This window comes from Amblyomma americanum, chromosome 9, assembly GCF_052857255.1.
Source record: "Amblyomma americanum isolate KBUSLIRL-KWMA chromosome 9, ASM5285725v1, whole genome shotgun sequence".
Taxonomy (NCBI): Eukaryota; Metazoa; Arthropoda; class Arachnida; order Ixodida; family Ixodidae; genus Amblyomma; species Amblyomma americanum.
Window position 1 is genome coordinate 118,764,596 of NC_135505.1, and position 15,181 is coordinate 118,779,776.

The 15,181-nt window shown below is 49.7% G+C and overlaps 1 protein-coding gene across 1 annotated transcript in view; it reads right to left on the reverse strand.

The window, feature by feature from the left end:
* Positions 1 to 3,350, reverse strand: part of LOC144103612 (uncharacterized) — a 5,969-nt gene extending 2,619 nt beyond the window's left edge. The window contains exons 1-2 of the mRNA XM_077636283.1: positions 2,328 to 3,350; positions 1,680 to 1,748 (exon numbers count right to left, since the gene is read on the reverse strand). Of these exons, the coding sequence (XP_077492409.1) occupies positions 1,680 to 1,748; positions 2,328 to 3,350 (1,092 nt within the window). The remainder of the gene's footprint in view (positions 1 to 1,679; positions 1,749 to 2,327) is intronic.
* Between the last annotated feature and the right edge of the window lie 11,831 nt (positions 3,351 to 15,181).

Here is a 15,181-nt window from a genome sequence, read left to right on the forward strand (position 1 = left end):
ACCTGCAACTACGGTGTACTGAAAGGGAGTTCTTCAAATATTGTATGCGGACATGACAGGTCAATGTATACTGTAGCAAGTGGCGTTGCTGCTACGTGAAGTGCCGAGGAATTACTGAGCAAGGGTCTCCTAATTGCTTGAAAGGTGTTTTTGGTATCTGCTCAAGGCAATAAGGGAATTCTACCTCCATCGAAGAAATTCTCGGTTCAATACCGCCGACCACTGATAAGATATTCACAAATAGCAATGGGTGCATTCCTGCCTGTATTGTGCAGCTTCTTTTTAGTAAATGGGAGAATCTGAAGTGAAAGAAGCTGATGATGCGTTTTGAAACTGAACGCTACAAAGGACAAGCTGTTGTCTAATTTTAATCTCACCGCCAAATGCATTAACATCTTTGCTTCAGTGCGCGTGGTAGGTCTCAATGCCGATTCGTCGTTAAGCAATGTGTTTTGTTTCATTTTTATTATAATCACACCATAGTTGAGTTGAGTTGAGGTGTTGAATGCTACAGGTGGGGTTAGCCTTGCTTTATCTGCCGGCAATTGCTCCACCGCAGCGTCCCTTCTATATTAACAATGTCGCATCTACCCCGCTATGCGTACAGTCTCTTATAATAGCACACATTCTCTCCCGCAGTCGCCATCTATGCACACAATCAATCCACACACTCCACATCACAGTCCTCTCCAGAAGTCACCATCTATGCACATAATCAGTCACAGTAGAACATAGACAATTGTAGAGTGCCACAATCAATATACACATTCACTCACAGTATAACGTAGACCACTCCGGAGAGACACATCTACGCACACATTCAATCACAGTAGGCCATAGTCCGTTCCTGCTGTCACCATTTAGAAACAAGATCCGTGTCCTGCAGAAATGTTAAAAGAAGGCGTGCAGCCTCTCTTCTGCATGTCTAAACATTGCGGCTATTCGTGGTTCAGTTGGATATGCAGGAAATAGAAAAAAAAGGAGGACGCTTAAGCTTCGCCTTTAAAAGTGGAACCCGGCAGCGTGTTGCAGCACTGCCAGGGAGTCCACGGAACGCCATCGCCCGTTCGGCGCGACGCTTTGCCTGTTAGACAAATCGCTCTGCTACGTACGGTGAAACGGACGCTCGGAGCGGCAAACCACGTAGAAGCGCTGCCAGGCGCCTTGCCGAAACGCGCGGGACTCAAATTGCAGCCGTAGTTCGTCGACACATCGTTCTTGACAACCGAGGCCACGAACGCCAGCATAGCTTCCGCGCCGAACGAACGGGCAGCAAGCCGCAAGCTTCGTGGTGAACGCGCTTTAGATGTGCGCTGCTCACCGCGTGACTCCTGCGTGCCCGCACGGCCCCACTGTGCCCGAACGAGATATGTGAGGCAGTCCTCACTTCCCTTCCTTAAAACTAATTTTCATTTCATTTCCCTTCCCTTGCGGCGCGGGTCCGGGTTGCCCACCGAAATATGTGACAGGCGTCCTTCCTTTCGTTGCCCTGCCGTCGCGCGCTATCTGTTGGGGCCAGCGGCGTACATTGCGAGGAGGAGGAAGGAGGTATTTTTCACTCCCGGCCGACGACACCGACTTTTCCGCGACACGAGCTCTTTAACGCGGTCGCGTTAGCTTATCATTAAGCTGTCTCTTACTCTACCCGTGGGAACCGGAAACTGCGAGCTTATCCTTACCTGGTTTGCCGCAGCATCCGACAGAGCGCCGTAGTCTGTGTCTTGCACGACGTCCTTGATTCGATTGGCCTGAAATTATGCGAACGAAACACTGCACACAGCCCTATAGAGCTCTGTGAAAACGCAATGCACACAAAAATGATTTTTACAATCAAAATGAACCGAAACTTCGGATCTAATGTAACTTGCTCCACATTCCAGCACCGAAGCATTCGAAGCAATCTTCTTTTTCAGAGAATTGTAAAGCTTGGACGTCTTCCTTTTCTTAAAAATTCAATAAAACAGTTAATACATCACTTAGTGTAAGAAAAATAATATTGAAGGTACCTGCAAGTTTTTAGTGTGTACCGCGAGCGTAAAAATTCTCTGCGGCCAGTGACTGCCGAAGAAAAGTTTTTCTACGGTGAGCAAAATACGATTGCAACCGTCACAAATTTTTTGGTACTGCAACAACTCTTTTTCTCTTACTTTACTCGCTCGGCTTTCATTTTCTCAGCGCAGTTATCATCTTTCAAGCTTTAAGAGCGCATGAAATGAACAATAACCTCGTCGCATTAATTGAAAAAAGCTGCTGGCTGTAAGAACTCCACGTTTCAATTCAATCTGCATGAGTTTCGCAGAGAAATTTACAGTTATAAACCGTATTACCTCTGAAGTCATCCTGTGCGCAGATCTGGCCGACACGATTAGAATGACAGCCATGCTGACAGTGTAATAAGCACTGAGAACCCTATCCACCACGGAGACACCAGCCAACAGGACGCCAAAAGTGGTAGCGCACATGAAGAAGACACCCTGCCCGTAAAAAAGTACTGCGGGTGCCCCGAGCAGCGAGTTCATCATGGCCAGCACTCTCCGAAGCTCCGCCTGGTGGAGCCGCACGCTCTGCAGAGTCGCGGCGCAACCCAGAGGTGTCACCAGGGCTCGGACGAGGCTCTCGTTGGCGCCTGCGAAGTACTCCCTCATGACGTGCGCGTTGTACACTATCATCCAGAAGGCCAGACCGAACCACAGCCCAACGAGGAACACGCCGACGCAGTAGAAACAAATAGCCACGATCTTGATCCAGTCATGCACGGGACTCATCAACCTTAACGCAGTCGGGATAACTTTCCGGTCCGCGGCGACATACTTGACGCTGTCCAGGAGCGCCAGGGCAAGACACCAACGCGATACCCTGGTCAGCCTTCTCCGCACGTCATCGCGTTTGAGACATAGCTGCGCTTCAAGAGCCTCACAAGACTTGAGTATCTCCTGAAGCCTGCGTGATCCGGAGGCGATGATTAGCGCATTGACGGCGGCTTGCACGTAGACGAGGACGTAGAAGCCATAGGCGATAACGTTAGCAGTACGGGTGAGACCAGTCCTGAGACCCGTTTGGGCGACGACAATGACAGCGAGGGACCACAGGTAGAACAGTAGCGTGGCGACGCAGTAGGATGCGTACAAGGGCCTGGCGCCAGTGGTGAGCTCCCCGGACCGTCGTTTCGTCCAGAGGCCGTTGATGAAGCAGCAACCAGTGAGCTTGCAGGTCACGAGGAATATGCGGTATCCGGGATAAGACGCGTTCTCGTATGCAGAGTTTGGAGATGGCAGCGCTGATGCATTTTGAGATTCAGGAACGCTGTGGAGATAACTTCGCAGAGACCTGGGCACGCTGATCGACGACATTGCGTTTGGGAAAGCTGATCAGTGGCCTAGTTGCTTGTGTGAACGTCCTCGAACTGGAAGATTTAGTTCAGGGTAATAACAATACAGCTACGAAGTAAAGAACAAGAAACGCATAAACAAAAACAAAATGGCCAAATTCACGGATCTTGCAAACAAAAACGAAATACACCCGAGAAGCCTTCGTTTTGCATGAGGGCAAGTAGGCGTAACCGTCCTGAGACGGGCGCAGAGTCAAGACCTTTGCACGTGCCTTTACAGTCGCTGAGAATAATGTGTGTATGCTGCTTCCATGGAGACCATTCTGTAAATAAGAAAGTAAAAAAAGATCACCGACGAAAACAGGAAGCAAGCGAAACTTCAAGCTTTCCATGTTGCCTGTCACAATAGCTCGGCGGATATAACATGAATGGCGAGACACGCCTCAGGGGCGGAGCGGAGAACCGGTGAATTAAAGATAGACGTTTTGTGTTGAGGCGACTTCCAGGAATTCAGCTGCCATGGATCGAAGATGTTTTTGGAGGGAAGCGTCGACACCTATCCACCTTTAGAAATCTATATAAGAAGAGCTGTCGCAACATGTCTGCATACAATTTCATTCTGCCCGTTTATTTCTGGGACTATCTGGGACGTTTGTCTTTGACTTTCTACAAGAAAATCTTGTTAAATACCGGGAGGAAGGGGTGGGGGAGGAATAGCAATTTCATAAATGTCTTAAGGCGATTACGCAAGATATTGACTAGTTTGTTATTTGCTTGTATTGCTGCATTCCACACAATGCGTTTTTTTCGCCTTCTGTGTTATATTACTCATGCTGTTCCTTCCGATGTCAATAAAATGAAGTATGATCTTGACTTTAAATCACTTGTAATTGAATGTAATTATAATAAAGTGCGTAATATTGGCACTACATTGGACTATGTTCTACTGTGACTGAATATGTGCATAGGTGGTGACTTCTGGAGTGGACTGTGTGGAGTGATTGTGTGCATAGTTAATGACTGCGGGAGAGGAATGTGTGCTATTATAAGAGACTGTGCGCATAGCGGGGTAGATGCGACAGGCTTTAGGACATTGTTAATATAGAAGGGACGCTACGGTGGAGCAATTGCAGGCAGAATAAGCAAGGCTAATCCCACCTGTAGCATTCAACACCTCCACTCAACTCCAGACCGAAAGTGCGGCACAGGTCTGCCGTACCTTTCCATTTCAGCCCTGTCCAAGATAATATCGAGGAGTTCATTTACCATTCTCCAACACAATTTTATGATATTTTGCAGACAACACGCAAAATTACTATCCCGACAAAAGTATCTAGGGCGCGATTCTTGCGATTTTGGTCAACAAGTGCGACATCAACCAACAATCGCAAGCTTTCTCTGGTTTTCGTCGTGGCTTCAGTACTGTTAGACAACTGACAGAACTGACAGAAACGCAGCGGCGGCCTAGTCGTTTGAACATCAGCCTCGCATGAAGGAGGTGTGTGGTCCGATCCCCAGCGCCGCCGGGTACCCACCGGTGATACAATGGGTACAAGCTTTCCCCTGGCCTGCTGCTTGATCTCTTTGGGGTGGAATCGTTGAGAAATAGGTCTCTAACCCCACCTTGAGTAGAAGAAAAACGCTGTGTCATGGCGCTCATTGGCCACAGATGCCCTTGCGCCATAAAAACTCATCATCATCATGACAGAATTCGTACATGACATCAGCAGTTCTCTCAATATAAATCACCAGGTTGACGCTATCTTTTTAGATTTCGCAAAGGCCTTCGATACAGTTTCACGCACTAAACTGATTCTGAAGCTGTCCGCTATACTAAAGAAACTGGCTGCAGTTCAACTCGACTGAGCCAGATTGTACAGAGCGAAAGGAAACCGAACCATTGACCGATGTCTACGCGGAGACGTTGACAGCCTCCGCTTCCCTTTTCCGATTGAGAGACTCTTGCTGCTTCTCAAGATGTAGTGCTTGACGTTCTTCATCGGTTTCATTAGCTCTACGAGCCTGCTTTCGCGACTTATCTCTAACCAACGCGAATTCATGACGCTCTAGCTCCCGTAGGGATCGCTAGAAGCAGCCCGGCGCCTCCAATGCTTAGTGGAAGAACTCGTCCCGGTGACCGGTTCTGGCTCCATGTCTCTGCGGCGTCTAGGCGGCAAGCGCTGGCCTTTATTCAGCAAGAGCGAATCGCGTGGTTAGTCACGTGACATAACTGGCGACAGCGAACGGTCCGAGCGGCGGTTGACGCAGCGGCGGAACGAGCGGTAACAGCTGCAACAACTCACATGGTATGACGTCACAGCGACACCTGCGACGAGCCTACTGTTAGAGGTCAAATCCACGCGTCATTTGACGTTCAGCTTTGCATGCGAGAAGTGGAGCTTTTCGCTCCAAAACTCGTCCCTGATGAACTGGATATCGAACTTTCTTTCCCAGCGCTCCCAGTACGTACGGTTAAACTCAATCCAACTCATCTTCAGTTGATGTTTCACCTGGGGTTCCCCAAGTTTCTGTTCTGGGTCGATCCGCAACCCATCAATCGTTGAGTAAAATTTAGATCCCAGCCAGTCGCGAACCTTCGTCGAATAACGTGCCGGTGCGCCGTCATGTTGGAAAATGCAGATTTCTTTTTGGGTATGGTTCAGGTTGCATCGAGGTAGGAACTTATTTTCCAGCATATGCAACTGCAGTGACTGTAGCGTCGAACAAACACGCTCCAAAGAACTCTTCCCTCCACATTCCTCACCACACTGCCACACCTGGGGAGTGCATAGAGCGTGTCGTGATGAGCCTATGATTCTCTCGAGACTACATGCGCGTGTTCCGCCCGTTCACCACGCCTTCATTGCAAGGTGGAACACGGCCTCATCGGCGTAAAGCAGCAACTACAGATGGCCAGTGTCAGCAGCAATTTGTTGATGTTCCGCTCTGCAGAACTGCAGCCTCCGCGTCAGGTCTTGGTCGATCAGTTCGTGCAGCACACGAACTTTATATGGCTGCATTCCTTTTCACCTCAGGGCATGGCTCACGGTCGAGGTTGCTGTTCGGATCATTATGGCAACGCGCCTACATGAGAGCCTTGGGTGCGACTCGAATGCGCCCTCAATTGCATCTCCAATACCACCCCTACCCCGGGAGTTCCCGGCATCGAATCTGCGTGCCTTTGCTACGGTGCCCGTAATTTGAAACTTCTTAAGCCATCTTAGCTGGCACGAGCGATGAGGTGGTCGGCGATGAAAAATCGCTTTGAACTGCTTCCGTACGAAGCGAAGGAAGTTGGACTCGGCCTTCTCTTGATCGCTGTATGACCACATTTTTGGCGATCTCTTAGGCTGAGCAACAAGTGAAGACAATTCGGGAACCAACTGAGTACAGATACCGTCGGTGAAAGAAAGATGAAAGCGAGCGACGCGAAACGAAGATTTAAACCCTTTATTGCGATAGACAGAAGTCGAGCTCGTTGAAATTGCAGCAGTTTCGTGGAAACCATGCTTTATGTGTCCAACATTGCTAACGTAGTGGAGAAAGTGCTTTTAAACCAACCGTGCAACTCCCCCCCATCTCTTCTTCCTCTGTTGAGGGATAGTTTCTGCGGCGGTTGCGATATGGCGCCACGGCCACAACTGCCGCAAAGTCTCTCGGTTTAATGTCATTTTTGCCGAAGGAGGTGTCCCCTCACCCTCTCTTTTTACGCTTTAGAGGGTTCGCTTCAACGATGGGTGCGAGATGGCGCCACGGGCACCATTGCCGCGAAGTCTCTCGGTTTTGTGTCATCTTTGCTGAGAGAGAGAGAAAACTTTATTGCCGGAAAAGAAGGGTTCCTGGATTCTTAGCAGAAGGGTCAGGTGGCCGTTAGCTGATCACTGGCGGCGAACTCTTCGGCGCGCTCGATGGCTCCCCCCTGGACGGCGGGGTCCGAGATGCCCTGACCTTCTTCCCAGGCTTCCCAGCTTCTACAAGAGCTTCCGGAGGAGGATCATCTGGGCAGTCCTATAGCACATGATCGAGGGTGGCAGTGCTACCGCAGTGCATGCAGGTGGGGTAGATGGGGCGTAAGTGTACGGGTCCGGATAAAAGATTACAGGATTGCACTTGTTTGCTTAAGAGCGCAAATGCAAAAGCTTTTCGCTGTCCTCTCTTACGTTGTGACGTCATCAGCTTATGACATACTGATGACGTCGCATACTTTGTGACGTCAGTGACTTATGGCGTATCATCCACCATAACGTCATATGACTTTTGACGTCAGGGTAGTGTGACGTCGCACACTCATGACGTCATCTACCGTGTGACGTAATCGACTTATGGCGCCACATAGTCATGAAGTCACATATGAGGTCATCGACGCATGACAACACATACTCATGACGTCTCATATGTTGTGACGTGACCAACTTATGACGTCACATAATCATAGCGTCATACCTTGCGACGTCATCTATGACGTCACATACGTTACCTTTGGGGACTTGAACCTTTTTTGCTTTCGTCATCATCACTATCATCGCTTGGTTTATGGTTTATGAGGGTTCAACGTCCCAGAGCAACTCAGGCTATGAGGGACGCCGTAGTGAAAGGTTCCGGAAATTTCGACCACGTTTGGTTCTTTAACGTGCACTGACATCGCACGGTACACGGGCCCCTAGAATTTCGCGAATTTTGAAGACACGAGGACGAACACACAGAGACACCTTGAAAACAACTCAGCGCACGCGGACGAAGGACATATGAAGAATAGGCACTAGGAACGCTGTCTCGCAAATGTCGCGCGCGCGCGCGTGCGCGCGCACACACACACACACACACACACACACACACACACACACACACACACACACACACACACACACACACACACACACACACACACACACACACACACACACACACACACACACACACACACACACACACACACACACACACACACACACACACACACACACACACACACACACACACACACACACACACACACACACACACGTGCGCGCGCACACACGCAAAGAAAATCGCCTTTGTGTCTGTGTGTAACAAAATTGGCTTTGTGTCTGTGTGTGTACACATATTGGTCCCATCACAATAAAAGCTTCGTTGTGAGACAGCGCTTGTCGCGTCTATTCTTCCTGTGTTCTTCGTCCGTGTGCGCTGAATTTTGTTTTCAACATGAACTGCATCCGACTAGCCCAACTCGCCGTTCTTCGACACAGACAGGGGACTGTCACCAACTAAAAACTGCAACTCAGTAACCACGAACTATAAACTCAGTTGGCAGGTGTCTTGTCTGTATGTGTTCGCCCTCGTGTCTCCACGCCAGTTCGCATTTGTGCAAGCGGTAACGACACGGCCAGCCTAGAGACGCTGCAGAAGAAACAAGAAAAATCGAACGTATCTCGCCGTTTGGATGTATATGCCCAACTGCCCGTATCGTTTTTGAAGACGCTTCGTTCTCTCTGTGCAAGTGGAAACCCGTATTAGATTTTTTAAATTAACGCGAAGGTATTGCGAAATTAGTTCATATCCTCTTAGTCTGTTTGTTTAATGTGCAGGAAAAGAAACCCGAAAAATGTCGCCCAAGCTCTACAGTGCGCATGCGTGACGAAACTTGCGCGTCTAAAGCGGTCTTGGTATCACTTCATCGAGCCGAGCCGGGGGCAGATAAAGAAAACAGAAAGAAAAAATTTGTCCGCTAGATACGCGACGATGCGCAGTTTGCCCATGGAGGCAGTGACGCGGCCTAGTGCGCTGTCACTCTTTTCGGCCCCAGCACGTGGGAGGAAATTTTCTATCGCTTATAAGTGCGTCAGCGCAGACAGCCTTGAACAGGCCTGAAGTCGACTGTAACGCGCATGCGCTAGCGGCTGACTAGCGGTTAAACAGAGACCACCGTTCTTTGTTGGTGCTAGCCGCGAGAAGTTATTTTCGCCGTAGTACAAGCGGCAGTGCTTCTGGACGTGATTTTGTGCCCGTTGCCTGTGGATTGCCGACGTTTTCACCGTCTTCTGGAGACGCAGGGAAGCCATTGCACTCACGACCGGCCGACGACTGCAGAGGAATACACCTCCGAGCCAGGCCTTCGGCATCGAATGTGAGTGCGGGGCAAGGCCTCGCGGCGAGGGCGACGTGGGCCGTGAAACCTGCTCTGCGCTGTTAGACCAAATTTAAGGTTCACTGGCGCTGTTTCCGCGAGCATGCAGAGCACAGGTATCATAGGCTGTTGCTATCGGGTTTCTTTTTCGTGACGGAAGCGCGGTGAGCTAGGATTTGCGGCGCGTATACAGCTTTAGGGTTAGCTGACACTAGGCAGGCTAGCTCTAGGTATTGAGCCAGCGAGGAAGCGTTATATAGAGGGTGTTTCACCTAAGACTTTTGTCTTGTCATAATTTGTTTTGTCATCTGAGAATTTGTTGGTCCACAGCGCCGAGGGTAACAGCATTTTCGAAACGCGCCTCTCAATAGTTAAGGAGCCTAATAGTAGTTACCGTCGTTTATTCTGTATTACTTAACCAGCGTGCTTGTTAGCACGCCTTACAATGTTGTGTCGAAATTATCGCTCTTATAACTCGAAAATTCTATATTTAGGAATTGTGAAAAGTTCTAGGTGAACCACCCTCTATGTACCGCTTCGCTCGCTGCCTCAAGGGAATTTAGACATGCCAGCTCGCTGCCGATTCGTCACGAAAAGAAATTCGTTCCGAACGCCATTGCGGCTGAGCCACTATGTCGAGCTGTCGAACGTCCCTGCGCGTGTATTCTGTTGAACGACATGTGGTTTGTGGCTGCATACGGCGCTCGGAAAGTCTCGCCAGTCTCGTCCAGAAACTCCGAAGAACGGACGCGGCCTTCGGTCTGCAGCACATCGCGTTTCCGCTGCAGCCAAGGTCTGTTCGCTTTTCTTACTTTTTTCAGCCCCGCTGCCAAATGCTTCAGTCACGCCTACTCTGCTGCCACGGTGAGTATGTGCAACTGCGATATGCTTGCGTGTATGTCACCCCCTCCCCCTTTTTTTTTCATTGCAGATATACTCGCTCTAACATTCTCGTACTTGATCCAATGGCACTGGTGCATTCGGCCTGTACTGCCTGTACTGCCGGGTGCTTTGACTGCACTGCATCGCAGCGTCGTTTTCTGCGTTTTCGGTAAACAGGACCACGACTTATCGAAACGAGAAAACTGGCACGGCTGCAGATGAAAGCGGTGCCCGCTGAGGCCGTTCAGCACCTGGCTCCACTGAAGGGGGTCGAGGATGTAGTTCAATCGAAGTTCACGTGCAATAAGCCACGTTTCCGACAGCAGAGCCAGTGTGACCCTCGGATCACATTGGAATGCTCAAGACATCCATGGTTGCAAGAAGAGGCCTTGATCGGTCTGGTTGGTGCATGTTGATAGAAACGGCTGAAAAGCGCTAACAGACGGTATGGAAGAGAACACAGAGCATGTCTGTGTTCTCGTCTGTCCCGTCTGTTCGCGCTGCTCAGTAGTTTCCATATATGGCTGCATTTTGCGAATGTTTCTTTTTGATCTTTGCAGATATGCTGGCTTATGGTCTCCCTTGGATATCGACAGCACAGAGCCGACTCAAGATGTCCGAAAGTGGTCCCGGTCCGGCATTCATGTACGGCGCAAAATGTTCCCTTCCTGCCTCGCTGTTCTTTTTAGCTCTTTCGACACCAGGAGTAAGGTGGTAAGTGCAACTGAATCGAAGCCCGCATCGAATACGGTACTTTTGCGCCCGACAGTACGGAAAGTGTGCAGCGTGTCCGTCGGAAGCCTCTGTAACATGCGCACGATATCCATGCTTTCCACTTGTCTTTGGAGGTTCTCTGAGCCGCCTCTGAAAGTCCGAGCTCGGACCTCCGGAACTGTCCGGTAACCCATGCACCACGCGAGATATTCAATTCCTGCCTCACGTATGCCTCCTCGCTCCACAGGAGCTTTATCCACTTGCAAGTCTGCTATGAATGTACAGCAGTTGATGGCTCGCATAACACTTGGTCTGTTCACCCGTCGTTCAGTATAAATTCTTATGTGAGCGCTTGTCTCCTTCCTGCTTAGTTGTGCTGATACCAGTCACCCACGCTAATTTCACCATATTCAGCGGCAGGTAGTGTCCAGTTTCTCTGCACTCCCTCACATTCGCACATGCTGTGCATGTATTGCACCTACACTGGAGTCATTGCTAGATTCCAAACAGCAAGCATTACATTTCTGTTCGTAATATTCGTGATATCCGCAAATCCTTCCCTTCCAGCAAGCCTCTCGGTAAAATCATTCCTGCCTAAAGGCGTTCGGCTTTACTTAATAAACTACACAATTCGATCCAAATCCCACATTCTCTAATTTATTGCAAAACTTTTACCCGTGCTTGTGCAGTCATTCTTGACCACCTATATATGCTCACACAGACCTTCTCATCAGTGCAGTCATTCCTGATTACCTGCATATACTAATTGACACCTTTTGCATACTTTCAAGACGGCCTCTTGACCAGGCAAGGTGGACGCCAGTCCAGCTCTTTTGTGGTGTGCAAGGTAGCTTTCTTGTTTGAAATAATTTTCTCTATTAGTCTACTTCAATTCTTCTTTCCCTGCTTTTGTTTCATCGCGTTTTTCAACTGTATGTTCATATCTGAGCTTATGGAACGTGCTCGGAAGAGAAAGGCTGAGCTAGGATTGTAAAAGAAAAAAGGTTGTCATGCCACAACGACGTGGCACATGAACTCCTTGAAGACATGTGCAGAACATTCTAATCACCGTGATCACCGGTGGTGCAACGCTGCAAGCTGACTTCATATCCTTCCCGGTGCCTACCGGCTGGGCCTGGACACCAACGGTCTCCACGCTGCTGTTTCCCGTCAGTGCAATGCGGGGCCCCAAGTCAGCGCATCTGGGACATCGACGCAGTGACCTGTTGCTCCCGGACCTTCGCCGCCGCTGCTAGGGCTCTTGTGTGCGAGCTCCGAGCTACTGCCGACGTGGTGTACAGGGCTGCCGCCTTCATATGTCCCCGTTCGTTGCCATCAACGACTCGAGGCGGCGCGTGAGGGCTCGAGAGTCCAAGTAAGCAAAATGCTCACAAACCTTGGCTTTATGTTAGGCCAGATTGATTAGCTATTGATAGGACTCACCCTCTGTTTTGTTTGCATTTGATGTACTAGCTTTACTGGCGAGCTGCGTTGTATACGTGTCGTTTATACTGCCTTGGTTTGTTATTTTACATGTGTTATTCGTTTTCTTTCAGATAGCTTCGTTCTGTTTGTGTCATTTTGCTTAAATTGCCTTTTGTGTCTGCACGTAGGCTGGATTGGCTTTCCCGTTCTACAGAAGCCAACAGGACGTGCCGTTTTGTGAATCGGGCGTGGCGCCTTATCACGTCGCATCTGGCCCTGCAGTGACTGCCTCATGTCGTGCAAGATTTAAATATGTTCCTCACGAGGACTGTGGTGGGGGCAGAAGCACCTGTTTGTCGTCGTCCATCTGAACAGTGCAATCTTACTGCATTCAGCGTGTTCGTCGGGCAACGTACTCCACCTCCTTCATCTCCCATCACAGCACGGCTGTGGGGGAAAACGAACAAAACTCCTGCGTCTTCTAAAGTGGTCTCTTCCGCAAGAATTGCCAATAAATCCTTTGCACAGGAGTTTTGTACGAGCTTCTTGTCGCCACTTGAGTGCTCGCCGACGCCAGCCGGCTTGAGCGCGTTGTGGTTGACGCGAGCATCGCGCTTCTCAGTGTTTCCTACACGGAAACAGAGTAACAAGCGAGTGAAGCGCACTCAATATTAAAGAACTGCGCTGGAGGGCAGTTTACTCTTTTCGAGCGTTAAGCTCTACTTCTTTCGTTTGGGGTCTCGGCGCTGTGTTATAGCGCAAATCATAACCCAGTGTTTGTCATGGTAACAGACGTGGTTACATAATGGAATAAAATAGTACAGCAGAGTGATGGCCTAGCACCACAACAGGAACTTACCTGCCGATCTGGTATATATCCTGTGTGGCAGCTGTCGAGGTTAGGCCAATTGCTCCCGACATTCGTGTAAAACCTGTGGCCAACCGTTGGCCGCAGAATGTTCCGGATGGTGTCATAGGATTCAACGTTTTGTGCAGCATAAATTTACAAGTTGCAGCCTAGCTCACGGCAGGGCTTGGAACCGGCGACCTATGTACCCTAAAATTCCACGTCTTTACGAACCTTCATATGGACATTGCGGTTCAATCGCTTGTCGCAGAGTGTTTGCGGTGGTAGCATCGTATTTCTCGTTTCGTGCAGCAGAAACTTCCTAGCGTCTAGCTAGCGGGAGGAATTCGAACCGGTGACCTATGATAGGTGTGTTAACGCTCTATATTCGATCGCTGCCTCAGCGTCGGATCATTTTTTTTTACTCAAATATAGGGGTATTCGTGTTTAGTCTCGCGCTGCAGCCAAAGTACAAATCAACTCCACAATGTCGAGGTCCTGGAGCTTTAGTAGTAGTTTCTACAAATAACCTTATCTGGGTATCGAAAGCTACAACAGGATTGTTGAATTTCATTACACGGTGATATTTAGTATTAGCGATGGTACGATCGTCAGAACCGAGCAAAAATGTTGCTTGCGCATCGCTCGTGGCCATAGCAACTGTGACGCCAAGCGGCAAGAATTTGAGCCAGACCATCCACGGAATCCTTGGCCGATTTGAACCAAAATTGATGTCCGACCATGAGTGAGCGCCCAGCACGATGGCGACCTCCAAATTTGGCCCAGGCCATTTCCAAAAGTTTGGCCCGAGCGACCGCCGAAATTTGACATTCGACGATTTTGACCACAACAGAAATCCAACCATAATTGTGCGCGCCCAGCACGATGATGACCTCCAAATTTGGTCCCGGTCATTTCCAAAATATGGCCCGGGCGACCCCTAGAATTGACTCTGGATGATTTCGACCACAATAAGTCTCCAACCATAATTGAGCGCGCCCAGCACGATGCCGACCTCCAAATTTTGCCAGGTCACCTCCAAAAATTTGGCCCGAGCGGCGACCCCGAAATTTGACCTTGGACGATTTGGACGAAAATGGATGTCCAACTCCTACTTTCTTTGCCAGCGCTCCCACTACGTTTGCTTTAGATCAATTCAACTCATCTTCAGTTATTAGAATTAGCGTTTTGCCTCCATAAAAACGCAGCCGCCGCGGTCGGGTTCGAACCCGAGAACTCCGCATCAGTAGCCCATCCGGAGTTTCTTAAACACAGTCACCCGTGGGCACAGCGCAGAGGGTGACTTCGGCCCCGTTTAGATGGAGAGAGAGAGAGAGAGAGAAAACTTTATTGGGAATATATATGGAGGAAGTATGAGAGGGCCCTGAAGGGACCCTCCCTTACAAACACTAGGTGGGCTTCTCGTTACAGGAGCCCATTGGCCTCCAGGGCTGCTCGGGCTCGGACGACTAGGGCCTTTTGGCTCGTTAGGTCGGAGTAGTTGAGCAGGGCTGCCTCCCAGTCCTCCGGGGTGGGGTTGGGTTTGGGGTCTAGGTTCGGGGTTGACTGGCATGCCCACACCATGTGGTAGATATCCGAGGAATTCGCCTCACAGTGTGGGCATTTTCCCGTGCAAGCGGGATCAAAGAATTTCAGAACTGCCGGGCACAGCAGAGTTTTGGTGAAGAGACGGAGGAGAATGTGTTCTTCCGTCTTAGTGAGGTCCTTGCATGGCTTGGGAAAGATTGAATGTTCAGATTGGTAAAGTTGTGTTATTTCCTTAAAGGTAAAGACGGGCTTCGGATCGGGATCCGCTGCGGTAGGGTTAGAAGGCGTTGTTGTTACCCGGAGAGTGAGCGCGCGGGCGGAGGCATCTGCC